The sequence below is a fragment of the Haliotis cracherodii genome, unplaced genomic scaffold (assembly GCF_022045235.1).
Source record: "Haliotis cracherodii isolate W230 unplaced genomic scaffold, xgHalCrac1.p SCAF_14, whole genome shotgun sequence".
NCBI classification, from domain to species: domain Eukaryota; kingdom Metazoa; phylum Mollusca; class Gastropoda; order Lepetellida; family Haliotidae; genus Haliotis; species Haliotis cracherodii.
In genome coordinates, this window is record NW_027266269.1 from 38,488,758 (window position 1) to 38,505,768 (window position 17,011).

Genomic DNA, 17,011 nt, shown 5'->3' on the forward strand with positions numbered 1-17,011 from the left:
ACAACTGTCCTCCATATGAAGTGTTTCAGCAAACCAGCATAGTTATTTGCGACACTCACCAGCGGTGACCTGAACGCCTTTCTCGTTGGAAAAGTCCTCATACATTGGGCCCGTCACCCTCCCAGTCCCGAACACCAAAATCTTTTTCAGGGTCGACATTTTGTTTTCTCCTAATCTGAAAGAAACAAAAACATCATCAGACGTTCAAAACACCATGAGACCTTTAGCAATCCATTCACTGATCATGCTGATATACAGTTTCTGGCTGACTGACTGTTATAGAAGATTTAACGTGCGCTTTCCGACTGTAGCGTATTTCGCACACGGGCCTGGCCGGACCATTTAGTGTATTCCGAAAAGGGTGAAAGTGGTGTGTGCAACCCAAGAAGAGCTTTTAGGGGTTGCTTATATTGAATTTTTGGAATTTTTAAATTTGGAATAAATGCCGAGGTGGGTGGAGGAGGGAACTAAGGGAGCCGGGTGAGGTGGGTGTTTGTATATTTATTGGATTTTGGATTGGTAGATTAATTAGTTTTTAGATGCGCTTAATTAGGTCTGTTTTGATTAGGAATACGCCTTGGGCCTTGAAGTTTTTTAGTTTATTTTGAGTGTTTAGTATTTCATCTAGAGTAGGAACCTTATTTAGATTGAGGGTGGTTTGTAGTGAGGTTCTGTGTGTTTGGTAGTGGGTGCAGTGGATGAGTGCGTGTTCTGTGGTTTCGGGTTGTTTGCAATGGGGGCAGTTGCCTGTGGTATGTCTTTTAAGTTTTTTTAGGTGGTTATTTAGGGTCGTGTGTCCTGTTTGGAGTTTTGTAATTAATCTGTCATTTTTTTAGAGGGGTGTAGGATTTTAGGTTTGGCTAGTGGTTTTCTGAGCACTTTTTTTGATTTGGCTACTTGAGTTTTGATATCGATTATGCCATTTTTTGGTCATTTTTTGTTTGTTTACACTTTTAATTTTTGATTTTGAGATGGGTAGGTTTAGGCTTATTTCTGGTATTTTGAGAGATAATTTAGCTGCTTTATCGGCGCTTTCGTTGCCGTGAATTCCTACGTGGGCTGGGATCCACAAGAAGGTTATTTGTTTGCTTGCTTTTGTTAGGTCGTTGGAGCTTTTTAAGTATTTGGTTTATTAATTTAGGTCGTTTTTTGGTATTTTTGTTTTGGAGGGCTTGTAGTCCACTAAGGGAGTCGGTGAGAATTAGGATTTTATTGTTGTTTTTAGATTGTTGGTTATGCAGGGCTGAGGCCATGCCCATAAGTTCGGCCGTGAATATAGATTGGTTGTTAGGGAGTCGGTAAGATTGTGTGGATATAACTGGTTGTGTGGTATGGACTCCGAAGCCTGTGTGGTTGGAGATCGGGTCTGAAGATCCGTCAGTGTATATGTGACACCAATTTGGCCAATTTTCGTGTATGTATGCAAGTGTGGTGGTTTTAGCTATGTTTGGGTCGGTTTGTTTATTTATTTGGTTAACTAGCGTTGTGTCTCTTTGGGGTATTTTGAGTTTAGGGGTGAAGATATTTGATTTTTTGCAGTTTTGTTTAAGATTTTGAGTTTGGTGTTCATTGAGGCAGTTAGTTATTCTTTGTTAGCATTTCCCCTGTAAGGGCCTGAAGTGAGGTGTAGGAGGTGCCATGTTGGGTGCGTGTAATTAGTTTAAGGGCTTGGTATTGTATTGAGTCAAGTTTTTTAGATAGAGAGGTGTTTAGGGTATTGTATATGGCGCAGCCGTAGTCTAGTTTTGATCTAATTAGTGCTGTATAGAGTGAGAGGAGGGTATCTTTTGAGGCTCCCCAGTTAGAGCCGGTGAGGCATTTTAATGTGTTAAGGTCTTTGCTGCATCTAGTTTTTAGGTTTTGGACGTGAGCCTCCCAGGTGAGGTGTTGATCGAAAATGAGTCCTAAGAATCTGGTTTGTTTTTGGAATTTGATTGTTTGGTTGTCTAGCTGGAGGATTGGGAGGGCAGGTTTCATGTTTTTTATGTTTGAATACTACTCCTGTTGTTTTATCTGAGTTAAGGGAGAAGCCCCATTTGTCTGCCCATTGTTGTATTTCATTTCAGGATTTTTGGATTAAGTTTTCTGCCATTTCAATGCTTTTAGTGCATAGGGCTCCGTCATCCGCGAATTTTGAAGTGTTTAGTTTAGGGGATAAGCCCTCGAATAGATCGTTTATCATTATATTTAAGAGGGTTGGGCTGAGGATGCTGCCCTGGGGAGTGCCATTTTCTAGGGGACACTGGTCCGATAGCGTATGGTCTATACCCACGGTTATTTTGCGATTGTTTAGGAAATCTTGGATGAAGTTTATTTTTTGGCCTTTTTTGTCCTATTTTTAAAAAAAAAATTATTAGCCCGTGGTGCCATACCATATCGAAAGCTTTAGAGAAGTCGAGGAATATGCCTATGGTGTATTGCTTGTTTAGCTGTCCTGTTTTTATATCCTGTTCTAGTCGGGGGAGGTTATCGAGAGTTGATCGGCCAGGAGTGAAGCCGCTTTGGTCGGGGTTTATGATGCTGTTTTGGTCTAGGTAGTGCTGTAGCCTATTTTTAGTCGTAAGTTCCATTATTTTGCAGAGATTTGAGGTTAGGGAGATGGGCCTATACGAGTTAGCCTGATCTGCTGGTTTATTTGGTTTACGTCATTCAGTACGTGATTTAGTTCTTCTATGGTGTAAGGTTGGTTTATTTCTAGCTTGTCTTGTCTGTTTTCTTTGGAGAATTTGGTTTCTTTGTTTTGGTTTATCTTGGAATTTCTTACTGAAGTTACTGTTGCTACTAACTTTAGAGAAGTATTTGGCTAGGTTGTTGGCCTTTTGGGTGGGGTTAGTTGAGTTGTTTATATTGGAGCTTTTTTGTGCCGTTCGATGCCTCTGATGGCATCTCATCTTATATTTATGGGAAAGCGGTCGCTGCCTAGAGGTACTGGGTGGACGTCCCACATCAGACTTTGTGCTAAGTCTGGCGTACATATTGTTAAGTCGATAGCCGACATGGTGTGGTGGATTTTGTCGTATCTAGTTGGTTGGTTATTGTTTAATAGTATTAGGTCATTTTTTTCGATCCACTCTGATATTAGTTGTCCATGGTTGTCTAGTTTATCTGCAATGCCCCAGGTAGGATGATGGGCATTGAAGTCTCCTAGGAAGATGGTTGATTTATTTCCTAATTGGTAAAGTATGTCTAGGTCTGTATCTTTAATTGGTTTTAGTGTTGAGTGATAGATGTTAATGAATTTCATTTTTTGGTTATTGATGGTGACTTGGATTCCATTAGCTTCTAGATTAGGAGTGTTTACTTTAACTTCCTCGTAGTTAATATCCTCTCTAACGTAGATGATTAGACCTCCTCCTGTTCTGCCTGGGATGGTTTTGGACCTGTCGGTTCTTACTGCGTTATAAATTGGTAGGTTGAATTTAGTTTTATGTGAGAATTTGGTTTCTTGAATACAGCCTACATTGGGACCTTTATCTATTTTGAATTTAGCTTTAAGTTCAGAACCATGGCCGGCGAGGCCATTGGCATTCCATTGATAAATGTTAAGACCTTCCATTGGGAAACTGGGTTGATTTATGTTTGGTTTAGGCTTGGTTTAGGTATTTACTTTAGTAGGTCATTAAGGTTGCTGCTGAAACGGTCGAAAGGGGTGGTGACGAGTTTTAGTTTATGTGCTACACCAAAGAAGGCTTTGAAGCTGGCTTCTGGATTAGACTGCTTTAACGTGTAAGCTAGTAGGAGGACTGAGTTGTTTAGTTTTTTGCTTGCTACGTTTTGGGTGAGTTTTTTTCTATAGCTTTTGGTTTTGGGGGCTGACAAGGTTAGATCGTTTATTTCCTCTTAGGATGTGTACTCGTCCTATTCGGTTAAGTTATCTTTGGTTTGGTCACTCTCTTCTGGCGGTACAAGGCCTTTATGTAAAAGGGAACTCATACTATTTCATATTTCAACAAATACAGTTCCTGGCAGTTCTTTAATAACAGCCAATCACATAGTGTGTATTGAGCATACACAAACAAGTCATCCCAACACATGGTGTCAATCACGTACACAAACATGTAATCCCAAAAAAATGGCGTCAGTCACGTACACTAACATGTCATCCCAACACATGGTGTCAATCACGTACACAAACATGTCATCCCAACGCATGGCGTCAATCACGTACACAAACATGTCATCCCAACACATGGTGTCAATCACGTACACTAACATGTCATCCCAACACATGGCGTCAATCACGTACACTAACATGTCATCCCAACACATGGAGTCAATCACGTACACTAACATGTCATCCCCACACATGGTGTCAATCATGTACACTAACATGTCATCCCAACACATGGCGTCAATCACGTACACTAACATGTCATCCCAACACATGACGTCAATCACGTACACTAACATGTCATCCCAACACATGGTGTCAATCACGTACACTAACATGTCATCCCAACACATGGCGTCAATCACGTACACAAACATGTCATCCCAACACATGGCGTCAATCACGTACACAAACATGTCATCCCAACACATGGTGTCAATCACGTACACAAACATGTCATCCCAACACATGGTGTCAATCACGTACACTAACATGTCATCCCAACACATGGCGTCAATCACGTACACAAACATGTCATCCCAACACATGGTGTCAATCACGTACACAAACATGTCATCCCAACACATGGTGTCAATCACGTACACAAACATGTCATCCCAAAAAAATGGCGTCAATCACGTACACTAACATGTCATTCCAACACATGGCGTCAATCACGTACACAAACATGTCATCCCAACGCATGGCGTCAATCACGTACACAAACATGTCATCCCAACACATGGTGTCAATCACGTACACTAACATGTCATCCCAACACATGGCGTCAATCACGTACACTAACATGTCATCCCAACACATGGTGTCAATCACGTACACTAACATGTCATCCCAACACATGGCGTCAATCACGTACACAAACATGTCATCCCAACGCATGGCGTCAATCACGTACACTAACATGTCATCCCAACACATGGAGTCAATCACGTACACTAACATGTCATCCCAACCCATGGTGTCAATCACGTACACTAACATGTCATCCCAACACATGGCGTCAATCACGTACACTAACATGTCATCCCAACACATGGTGTCAATCACGTACACTAACATGTCATCCCAACACATGGCGTCAATCACGTACACAAACATGTCATCCCAACACATGGCGTCAATCACGTACACAAACATGTCATCCCAACACATGGTGTCAATCACGTACACAAACATGTCATCCCAACACATGGTGTCAATCACGTACACTAACATGTCATCCCAACACATGGCGTCAATCATGTACACAAACATGTCATCCCAACACATAGTGTCAATCACGTACACAAACATGTCATCCCAACACATGGTGTCAATCACGTACACAAACATGTCATCCCAAAAAAATGGCGTCAATCACGTACACTAACATGTCATCCCAACACATGGCGTCAATTACGTACACAAACATGTCATCCCAACGCATGGCGTCAATCACGTACACAAACATGTCATCCCAACACATGGTGTCAATCACGTACACTAACATGTCATCCCAACACATGGCGTCAATCACGTACACTAACATGTCATCCCAACACATGGTGTCAATCACGTACACTAACATGTCATCCCAACACATGGCGTCAATCACGTACACAAACATGTCATCCCAACACATGGTGTCAATCACGTACACAAACATGTCATCCCAACACATGGTGTCAATCACGTACACAAACATGTCATCCCAAAAAAATGGCGTCAATCACGTACACAAACATATCATCCCAACAGATGGTGTCAATCACGTACACAAACATGTCATCCAAACACATGGCGTCAATCACGTACACAAACATGTCATCCCAACACATGGCGTCAATCACGTACACAAACATGTCATCCCAACACATGGTGTCAATCACGTACACAAACATGTCATCCCAACACATGGCGTCAATCACGTACACTAACATGTCATCCCAACACATGGTGTCAATCACGTACACTAACATGTCATCCCAACACATGGCGTCAATCACGTACACAAACATGTCATCCCAACGCATGGCGTCAATCACGTACACAAACATATCATCCCAACACATGGTGTCAATCACGTACACAAACATGTCATCCAAACACATGGCGTCAATCACGTACACAAACATGTCATCCCAACACATGGTGTCAATCACGTACACAAACATGTCATCCCAACACATGGTGTCAATCACGTACACAAACATGTCATCCCAAAAAAATGGCGTCAATCACGTACACTTACATGTCATCCCAACACATGGCGTCAATCACGTACACTAACATGTCATCCCAACACATGGTGTCAATCACGTACACAAACATGTCATCCCAACACATGGTGTCAATCACGTACACAAACATGTCATCCCAACACATGGTGTCAATCACGTACACAAAAATGGCATCCCAACACATGGTGTCAATCACGTACACAAACATGTCATCCCAACACAGGGTGTCAATCACGTACACAAACATGTCATCCCAACACATGGTGTCAATCACGTACACAAACATGTCATCCCAACACATGGTGTCAATCACGTACACAAACATGTCATCCCAACACATGGTGTCAATCACGTACACAAACATGTCATCCCAACACATGGTGTCAATCACGTACACTAACATGTCATCCCAACACATGGTGTCAATCACGTACACTAACATGTCATCCCAACACATGGAGTCAATCACGTACACTAACATGTCATCCCAACACATGGTGTCAATCACGTACACTAACATGTCATCCCAACACATGGTGTCCATCACGTACACAAACATGTCATCCCAACACATGGCGTCAATCACGTACACAAACATGTCATCCCAACACATGGCGTCAATCACGTACACTAACATGTCATCCCAACACATGGTGTCAATCACGTACACAAACATGTCATCCCAACACATGGTGTCAATCACGTACACAAACATGTCATCCCAACACATGGCGTCAATCACGTACACAAACATGTCATTCCAACACATGGTGTCAATCACGTACACAAACATGTCATCCCAACACATGGTGTCAATCACGTACACAAACATGTCATCCCAAAAACATGGCGTCAATCACGTACACTAACATGTCATCCAAACACATGGCGTCAATCACGTACACTAACATGTCATCCCAACACATGGTGTCAATCACGTACACAAACATGTCATCCCAACACATGGTGTCAATCACGTACACTAACATGTCATCCCAACACATGGTGTCAATCACGTACACAAACATGTCATCCCAACACATGGTGTCAATCACGTACACAAACATGTCATCCCAACACATGGTGTCAATCACGTACACAAACATGTCATCCCAACACATGGTGTCAATCACGTACACAAACATGTCATCCCAACACATGGTGTCAATCACGTTCACTAACATGTCATCCCAACACATGACGTCAATCACGTACACAAAAATGTCATCCCAACACATGGTGTCTGTGCTGTTACAGCGTAACAGTTTCCCGCAATGTATGCTCCCTGGCTGTTGGAACTCTCCTGTGCGCGGGTTAAATTTGTCGTTGCGTAAAGGTAGCCGAGACAAACCACGCCGTTCGCTCTCGCAATCAGGAAAATTAGGTTTTGACCACTTGTGACACACCACAGTGTGAGTATTGGCAGTATATTTATGATAGTATGGTTAAGATTGTTTGTGTACAGTTTAATTGGGCTGTCATAGGATAATATGTCCGGAATTCGCTTTGACAAGCCTTGTAATGTGACTAAGTTTTCGCGCGGTTTTTGAATATGCTGACGCATTCAATTTATGTGTTTGAGTTACCCTTATAATTTATTGTCGCATAAGGTTATATGTAAATGGATATTTCTTACGTTGTTTAGGTGTGTCTTTAAAGTCTGTTTTAGCGCATTGTGGACTAAAAGTTGTTATTTTTGTTGAATAGCAAATTACCGTAATGATTTTAAAATGTGAACACCTTTTGTTAAACACATGATATTATATGCTAGCGACCAGGTTAAGTAATCATTTGTGTTTGTATTTCTTACAGCCTTTTACCCTTTATGAGAACCTTCATATGCAGAATAAACACCTTCAAATCTGATGACACTTGTACCATCATTTCTTGAATGGAAGAGGTTCGGGGTTATCTGACTTGTAGCTCGCAAGGGTGATGCAAGTACAGTAAAAGGACTAGTATAAGACTGCTGCAAGCTGGTTAACAGGAAAATGCAACCACCACAGGGATTTGTGTATATCTACACTGTGCAATAGGACAGGAACCCTCTTCAGGCAACAACAGGAGTTAGAAGCTGATTAGAACATACAGTAATAACTACTGTGAGAAAATTCATCATGTCTGACATAGACAAAACAGAAGCAGAAAGGTCTGAGGTGTTTATGAGTTTGAAGCAGATGGAAACTATTAAAAAAGAGGAACTCACTGGAACTTCATACAGATTAAGAACTCTAACAGAAAAAGGAAGTGGAATGTATAAGGAGACCAAGGATGCACACTGTGCTAAACTAGCTAAAGCCCAACAGGAACTTAAGGGAATTCTTAAAGCTTGTAGTCAATACCAAGGCGACCTCAAGTCATTACGACTTACTGAACGGAGCTTGGCTCAAGTGCATACACATTACTGTGAACTGTCATCGGCATATATAGACTTCTTACGTCGTACAAACACTCTTGATAGCAACAATGACCTAGATCTACATCTGCAGAACTACCAGGTACTGAAAAGTGAAATTGAAATCACGGGCAAACTTTTAGATCATCACGTCCGGGAACTCATTGATTCATCATCCTATCAATCAAAGTCAATTATGCGCACCAGCAAATCTGGGTTAAGCAACACCAGTTCGTCGCTTGCTAGCAAGCGTGCTAAGGCAGAGGCAGCACGTGCAAGGGCAGAATATGCTGTCAAGGAAGCAGAGATTCTTAAGCAGCGTGCACTTCTGGAGGAGCAGCAACAACTTGCTGCTGCTCATGCCTCTCGTAAGAAGGCAGACATGGATGCTGACCTCAAACTTCTCAAAGAACAGAAAAAAGTGGCTGGGGCTGAAGCAGAGGTAAGGGCCTTGCAGTTAGAGGAAGATTCTCAGGGATCAAGCAGTCATTTCTCATTACCAGTTGAAGGTGCCAAGGATCGCACAAGGGATTACGTAGCGAGGCACTCACAAAACCAAACGAGTAACATATCTGTGCCTCGGCACTACTTTCAACAAGAGGCCAACAGACGTCTGACTTCACCTTCTCCCCCACTGGCTCAACAGGGACCAGTTAATGTATTGCCGGACACTAATATTCCATGTGCAGAGGCAGATTTAGTGTACTCAGTGGCACATCAAGGAGATGGAATTGAGAACATTCATAGGGATGAGGGCAACAACATGTTTGTTGCTGCTGAACTGTCACGCTTCCTGCTGAAAAAAGAGTTACTGCTCACAAGGCTCACAAGTTTTAACGATCGGCCTGAATCATATGCCATTTGGAAGTTAAGCTTTCTCAGGATCATTGCCGAACTGCAGGCTACAGACGTTGAAGAGTTCGACTTATTGGTGAAGTGGTTAGGCCCTGCATCCTCGAAATACGCCAACAGTTTGAGAGCTGCTAATGTGCAAAACCCTTCAAGAGGCCTTGAAAGAATATGGGCAAGGCTGGATGAAAGATATGGATACCCAGAGATGGTTGAGGCTGCGCGGAAGAATAAACTGGCTGCTTTCCCAAGGTTGACTTACAAGAATAGTGAATTGTTATACGAGCTTTCAGACCTCCTCTCGGAAGTTGAATCCATCAAGGGTCAGGATGAATACAAGGCACTTCTGTCTTATTTTGATTCCTCAGCTGGGGTGATACCAATTGTCAACAAACTGCCTTACGGCCTCCAGGAGAGATGGACATCTCATGCCACCAGATACAAAAGAACTAACAAAGTGTCGTTCCCCCCATTTTCAATTTTTGTGGATTTCGTAAGAGACATAAGCAAGGAGAAAAATGATCCAAGTTTTGCACATGAAACTTACACAGCTTCTCCTAGGAAAGACAGATCTAAACCACCCCTGGTCGCAGCAAATCGGAAGACAGAGGTCACCCAGGAGACTAGAGGAAACCAGGACTGGTCAAAACTGTGCCCTGTCCACAAGACTGATCACTCTTTAAATCAATGTAAGGCATTCAAGCTCAAGACTATTGAAGACCGCAAGGCACTAATCAAGCGCTTTGGTATTTGTTACAGGTGCTGCCTGACATCGACACACCTAGCCAAAGCCTGCAGGGAATTTGTTAAATGTGCATTTTGTGGAAGCAGTAGACATGCTACAGCACTGCATGTTGTTGATTTGGAACAACAGAACTCAGAAACAGGAACACCTTCTCCCCGAGTGAATGATGGCGGGGAGAGGAAAGATTCACCTTCAGACACAAGCAAATTTCCTATTGCTTCAAAGTGCACTCAGATATGTGGAGATGGATTTGCTGGAAAGTCCTGTTCAAAAACTGTTCTAGTGAAAGTTTATCCAGAGGGAAGACCTGATATGGCTACAAGAATGTACGCTATGTTTGATGATCAGAGCAATGCATCTTTAGTGAAGTCTGAATTCTTTACGAACATGGAGGCAGATGGTGAAGTAATCCCATACACACTATCATCTTGTGCTGGACGCAAAGATACTTCTGGCTGGAGGGCCAAAGGCTACATCGTAGAGTCATTTGATGGACATTCCAGGTTACAGCTTCCCACACTGATAGAATGTAATCAGATTCCGGATCACCGAGAAGAGATACCTGTACCTGAGGTTGCAATGCACTATAATCACCTGAAGGACATTGCTAACTGCATACCCCCTCTGGACAATGACGCACAAATTCTCCTTCTGATTGGTAGGGACCTAATAGAGGCCCACCATGTTTTGGACCAACGGATTGGCCCAAACAAGACTCCCTATGGACAAAAACTCTCTCTTGGGTGGGTGATTGTAGGCGAAACTTGCCTTGGCAAAGTTCATCAGCCCAAGCAAGTCACGGTAAATAAGACTTACATTCTGTCAGATGGACGCCCATCCATATTTAAGCCTTGTGACAATCACTTTCAAGTGAAGGAAGGCTGGTCATCAGGAAATGAGAAAAACAAGGTTATCTTCACAGCACGTGAAAGAAATGGACAAAATGAGGACAAGTTATTTGTTACCACTCAAGAGGATGACAAATTAGGATTATCTGTGGAGGACAGAGAGTTCCTTGAAATCATGGATAATGAAATGGTCAAAACATCAGAAGGTAACTGGATTGCCCCACTTCCTTTCCGAAATGGCAGAAGGCGGCTCCCAAACAATAGGAGCCAAGCTTTGAACAGGGCCAAGACTCTAGATCGCTGCCTGAAACGAGACACCATCAAAAGACAACAATTCCTGGAATTCATGCAGAGAATTCTTGACAATGATCATGCAGAGTTGGCTCCACCATTGACGGAAGATGAGGAACGTTGGTATTTACCTTTGTTTGGGGTTTACCACCCGAAGAAGCCGGACCAGTTAAGAGCAGTGTTCGACTCTTCAGCAAATCATGAGGGGACATCACTTAATGATGTGCTGCTGAATGGACCAGACTTAGCAAACAGTCTTGTAGGTGTGCTTCTACGCTTTCGAAGAGAGTCGACAGCTGTAATGGCAGATATTCAGCAAATGTTCTATTGTTTCCTCGTTAAAGAGGAACACAGGAATTTCCTACGATTTCTATGGTATAAGGATAATGACATAAACCAAGAGTTGGTGGAATACAGGATGAAAGTTCATGTCTTTGGAAACAGCCCTTCACCAGCTGTTGCCACTTACGGACTGAGGAGATCTGCCAAGTCTGTTGTAGAAACATACGGAAAGGATGTGCAGCTCTTCGTCGAAAGAGACTTCTATGTTGATGATGGGCTAACATGTCTACAAACTACCGAGCAAGCAATTGACCTAATAAAGAGAACACAGCAAGCATTGCTGTCAGGAGGAAATCTGAGACTACACAAGGTAGCATCAAATGATCCAGAGGTTATGAAAACATTCCCATCAGACGACTTGGCGAAAGACCTAAAAGACCTGGACCTAGGGTCAGACTTGCTTCCTGTGCAGCGTAGGCTAGGAATGGCGTGGGACTTGCAATCTGACTCCTTTACTTTCAAAGTGTCTGCAGACCCAAAACCTTACACCAAGCGAGGAATTCTATCTACAATCAACAGTCTGTTTGACCCTATGGGATTTGCTGCTCCTGTGACCATTCGTGGAAAAATTCTCTTTCGGGATCTGATATCTGGAAATTCAGACTGGGACCAACCATTACCTTCTGCCAGTGAACGAGAATGGGAAGATTGGAAGGACTCGTTAACATTGCTTGAGGAACTGAAGATACCACGCACGTATGTGCCTGTCTCATTTCAGGGTGTCATAACAAAAGAGATACATGTCTTCTCAGACGCATCAGAGAAGGCCGTAGCTGCTGTGGCTTACTTGAGAACTGTTGATAAAGATAAAGGCCAAAGGACAGGCTTCATTCTTGGCAAGGCAAAGGTTGCTCCTATGCATGGGCACACCATACCAAGGTTGGAACTTTGTGCTGCAGCACTTGCTGTTGAAATTGCGGATCTGGTTTGTGAACATCTCGGACTTCCTCTTGATGTTGTTCAGTATTACACAGACAGCAAGATAGTCCTAGGCTACATCTACAATCAAACAAGAAGGTTTTATGTGTATGTATCTAACAGGATTGACCGTATCAGGAAATATTCTCAACCAGAACAATGGCATTATGTCCATTCGGATAAGAACCCGGCTGATATTGGTACCAGATCCATCCATGCTTCGCAGTTGAATTCATCAATTTGGCTCTCAGGTCCAACGCCAATTTCTCAAGATTCCTGTGCTCACACCTTCATCCTTACTGATGAGGAAAACGACAAGGAACTGAGACCTGCACCTTCGTCCATGAAGACAAAGGTATGCAACACTAGTGGATCTTTGGACACACGCTACCTTGAAAAATTTTCTTCATGGGAAAGTCTTGTACGCGCTTTCACTCTACTCAAGTGCATGGCTCGCAAAATCCAAAACAAAGATCCATTGGGAATCAATTCGGACACCTTGAAAGAGACTGAACGCTTTCTAATGAAGATGGTACAGTACAGAACCTTTGGAGCAGAGATTGACTGTCTGCTGGCAAATTCGCCCATCCCAAGGAATAGCACTATATTGAGCTTGCATCCAAAGCTGGATGAACATGGTATTCTGTGTGTTGGCGGAAGCTTAAACAAATCAGATTTTGATGCTCGCCTGAAAAACCCGACCATTATTCCTGGTGACTCTCACCTTGCGAGGCTCCTGGTGCATCACCATCACTCAAGGGTCAAACATCAGGGTCGTACGTTCACAGAAGGAGCAGTTAGGTCGGCTGGTTTATGGATCACTGGAGCTAAGAGGGTGATCTCCTCGCTCATATACAAATGTGTTTCATGTCGGAAGCTCCGTGGAAGACAACAATACCAGAAGATGGCTGATCTCCCTAGTGACCGTCTAATGCCAAGTCCTCCCTTCACTTACGTTGGATTAGACACCTTTGGACCATGGTTTGTTGTTACACGTCGCACTAGAGGGGGTCAGGCTAATAACAAGCGGTGGGCTGTTTTATTCACATGTCTTACCACAAGGGCTATCCATATCGAAGTTGTTGAAGAATTATCTTCTTCTTCATTCATCAACGCTCTCAGAAGATTCATTTCAATAAGGGGACCAGTGAAGCAACTGAGGTCGGATCGCGGAACAAACTTTGTTGGAGCAACAGATGCCCTCAAGATAAATGTTGTGAATGTTGAGGACAATTCTATCAAGCGTTTCCTAGATGATGAAAGGACCAAATAGATTTTCAATCCACCACAATCCTCACACATGGGCGGCGTCTGGGAAAGGATGATAGGAGTCACAAGAAGAATTCTGGACTCTATGTTGGCAGAAACCCGCCATAGGCATTTAACTCATGAAGTTCTATCGACATTCATGGCCGAAGTATCTGCGATTGTGAATGCGCGACCTATCGTCCCAATTTCCTCGGATCCTCAGTCGCCAGAAATTCTTACCCCTGCCATTCTCTTGACTCAGAAGACTAATCATGAGGTGGAACAGATGGAACTTTGTGACTCCAAGGACTTGCTTCGATCGCAATGGCAGAGAGTTCAATCCCTCGCAAATACGTTCTGGAATCGTTGGAGACAGGAATATCTCCTCACTCTACAGCCAAGACGGAAGTGGTTTCAGGACCAGCGTAATGTGCTACAGGGTGATCTTGTTCTACTGAATGAGAAGAACAGTGCTAGAAATGATTGGCCAATCGCAGTTGTCGAGAGAGCCTTCCCAAGCAGTGATGGGAAAGTACGAAAGGTTGAACTTCGAATAATGAGAGGAGGAAAGATTACGAGGTACATTCGTCCAGTTACAGAGTTGGTAACACTGCTATCTCCAAACTCTGATACTTCATAAACTGTCCAGTTCAAGATGAACTCTCAAGTGCCAAAGTACTTTTTCATGTGTTATATTAGTTATTTTAGATGTAGATTTGATTTATTAGATTTAGTTGCTGAACTTGAGGTGATATCTCGGTGAGATATCAGGCGGGGAGTGTGCTGTTACAGCATAACAGTTTCCCGCAATGTATGCTCCCTGGCTGTTGGAACTCTCCTGTGCGCGAGTTAAATTTGTCGTTGCGTAAAGGTAGCCGAGACAAACCACGCCGTTCGCTCTCGCAATCAGGAAAATTAGGTTTTGACCACTTGTGACACACCACAGTGTGAGTATTGGCAGTATATTTATGATAGTATGGTTAAAATTGTTTGTGTACAGTTTAATTGGGCTGTCATAGGATAATATGTCCGGAATTCGCTTTGACAAGCCTTGTAATGTGACTAAGTTTTCGCGCGGTTTTTGAATATGCTGACGCATTCAATTTATGTGTTTGAGTTACCCTTATAATTTATTGTCGCATAAGGTTATATGTAAATGGATATTTCTTACGTTGTTTAGGTGTGTCTTTAAAGGCTGTTTTAGCGCATTGTGGACTAAAAGTTGTTATTTTTGTTGAATAGCAAATTACCGTAATGATTTTAAAATGTGAACACCTTTTGTTAAACACATGATATTATATGCTAGCGACCAGGTTAAGTAATCATTTGTGTTTGTATTTCTTACAGCCTTTTACCCTTTATGAGAACCTTCATATGCAGAATAAACACCTTCAAATTTGATGACACTTGTACCATCATTTCTTGAATGGAAGAGGTTCGGGGTTATCTGACTTGTAGCTCGCAAGGGTGATGCAAGTACAGTGTCAATCACGTACACAAACATGTCATCCCAACATATGGTGTCAATCACGTACACAAACATGTCATCCCAACACATGGTGTCAATCACGTACACAAACATGTCATCCCAACACATGGCGTCAATCACGTACAACAATGCCTTGTCAATCAATACAAAACGTCATGGCTGTGGCGAATGCTGAGTTGAACACGTGACTGACTACAAATGTCACTTTGCCCTGCCTATAAGTGTGAATGTTCAATGCAAGGTGTGACAATGAAATATATTTAAACAGGTGGCAGTCCAATAACCGCCTGTCTATAACCAGTTTTTTTCCAGTTTTGCATGACACAAATGCATGGACATGTTTCCTAGTATAGAATCTTTTTAGCAAAAACTGACATTATTATGTTATTGGTTGTACACCATTTTGGAAGTACATATCCTTAGAAAGAGAATTAGAATAAACATTCTATTCATTCCACACATAGCCAAAACCATATGTCAGTTGCGTTAAATTAAAGGTGTTAGCCAGTCTCCTAAAGCATCGGTGGCTGAGTTGGTTAGATTGCAGACTTTGTGTACTGTCGGTTAGGTGCCTCACTCTGAGATTGTAGGTTCGAATCCTGATTGGAACCCAACCCAACAATGGAGTTGAATTGAATGGTATTCAACAATTCCTATCACATGTTGTGTCATAAAACATAGATAAGTTTGTAACTTCATTTTATAAAACGTCAACTCCACAGAATTTGAATTACATTAGACATATTATATTGTTTGTGAAATCTTCAGCTATAACCATTAAAGGGCCGACAATTTAATATTTGGGAGAAGGAAAAACTGAGTCAGGATGTGTAGACAAAAAAATTCATGCGTTTTGTTCATCAACATTATTTTTTGCAGTATTTTCGTGAATATTATTTTTTTAATATCTTTGCAAATCATTTGTATCACTTATATGCATATATATATTTGTATGATTTTTAGGCAAATGAATCGATTTATTTAGGTATATAAAATGGGTTCTAATAACTTTATCATAATATAAAAAGTCAACGCCAGAGAATAAGTCTCGATTATCCATTGGACCTAAAAGGCAAAATAGCCGTAACACACAATTGGATGGGTCGCTAAAAATCAGTGATGACACCAGGTGTTCGCGAAAAGGGTAATGTAATGAAGGCATATGTTACTTGCCAGAAATTTACTGGATTGTTTTCTCATATCAGAAAAATACCAGTATGTATTGTAAACCTGACGCAGATTTCATACTAGTATATAGTAATTTCAGATATGGACAACGCACGGATTAACGGACAACGCACCGCAATATACAAAATTATGTTATGTAAGATATCGTGAATATTCTCTATATTGTTGTATTTGGGCGTCACGTCTCGTTTCGTTTCCTTTGTTTGTTGTTTAACGCCGCACTCAGCAACATTCCAGCTATATGACGGCGGTATGTAAATAATCGAGTGTGGACCAGACAATCCAATGATTGAAATCATGAGCATCGATCCACGCAGTTGGGATACGATGACATGCATCAACCAAGT

General features: G+C 42.1%; 3 protein-coding genes across 3 annotated transcripts in view; 2 read left to right on the forward strand and 1 right to left on the reverse strand.

Annotated features, from left to right (window-relative positions):
• LOC139460823 (alpha-aminoadipic semialdehyde synthase, mitochondrial-like) overlaps positions 1-17,011 on the reverse strand; it is a 34,051-nt gene that overhangs the window by 16,778 nt on the left and 262 nt on the right. The window contains exon 2 of the mRNA XM_071242298.1: positions 60-175. Coding sequence (XP_071098399.1) covers positions 60-159 — 100 coding nt within the window. The 5' untranslated portion in view covers positions 160-175. The remainder of the gene's footprint in view (positions 1-59; positions 176-17,011) is intronic.
• LOC139460427 (uncharacterized) lies at positions 8,469-14,012 on the forward strand. The gene has a single exon (XM_071241921.1). It carries the CDS (start codon positions 8,469-8,471, stop codon positions 14,010-14,012), a length of 5,544 nt encoding a protein of 1,847 aa, XP_071098022.1.
• LOC139460428 (uncharacterized) lies at positions 14,061-14,627 on the forward strand. Its single transcript, XM_071241922.1, has one exon. It carries the CDS (start codon positions 14,061-14,063, stop codon positions 14,625-14,627), a length of 567 nt encoding a protein of 188 aa, XP_071098023.1.

What these genes read in the sequence shown, in the direction of transcription:
- LOC139460428 (XM_071241922.1), top strand. Translation starts at nt 14,061, where the DNA reads ATGATAGGAGTCACAAGAAGAATTCTGGACTCTATGTTGGCAGAAACC.
- LOC139460427 (XM_071241921.1), top strand. Translation starts at nt 8,469, where the DNA reads ATGTCTGACATAGACAAAACAGAAGCAGAAAGGTCTGAGGTGTTTATG.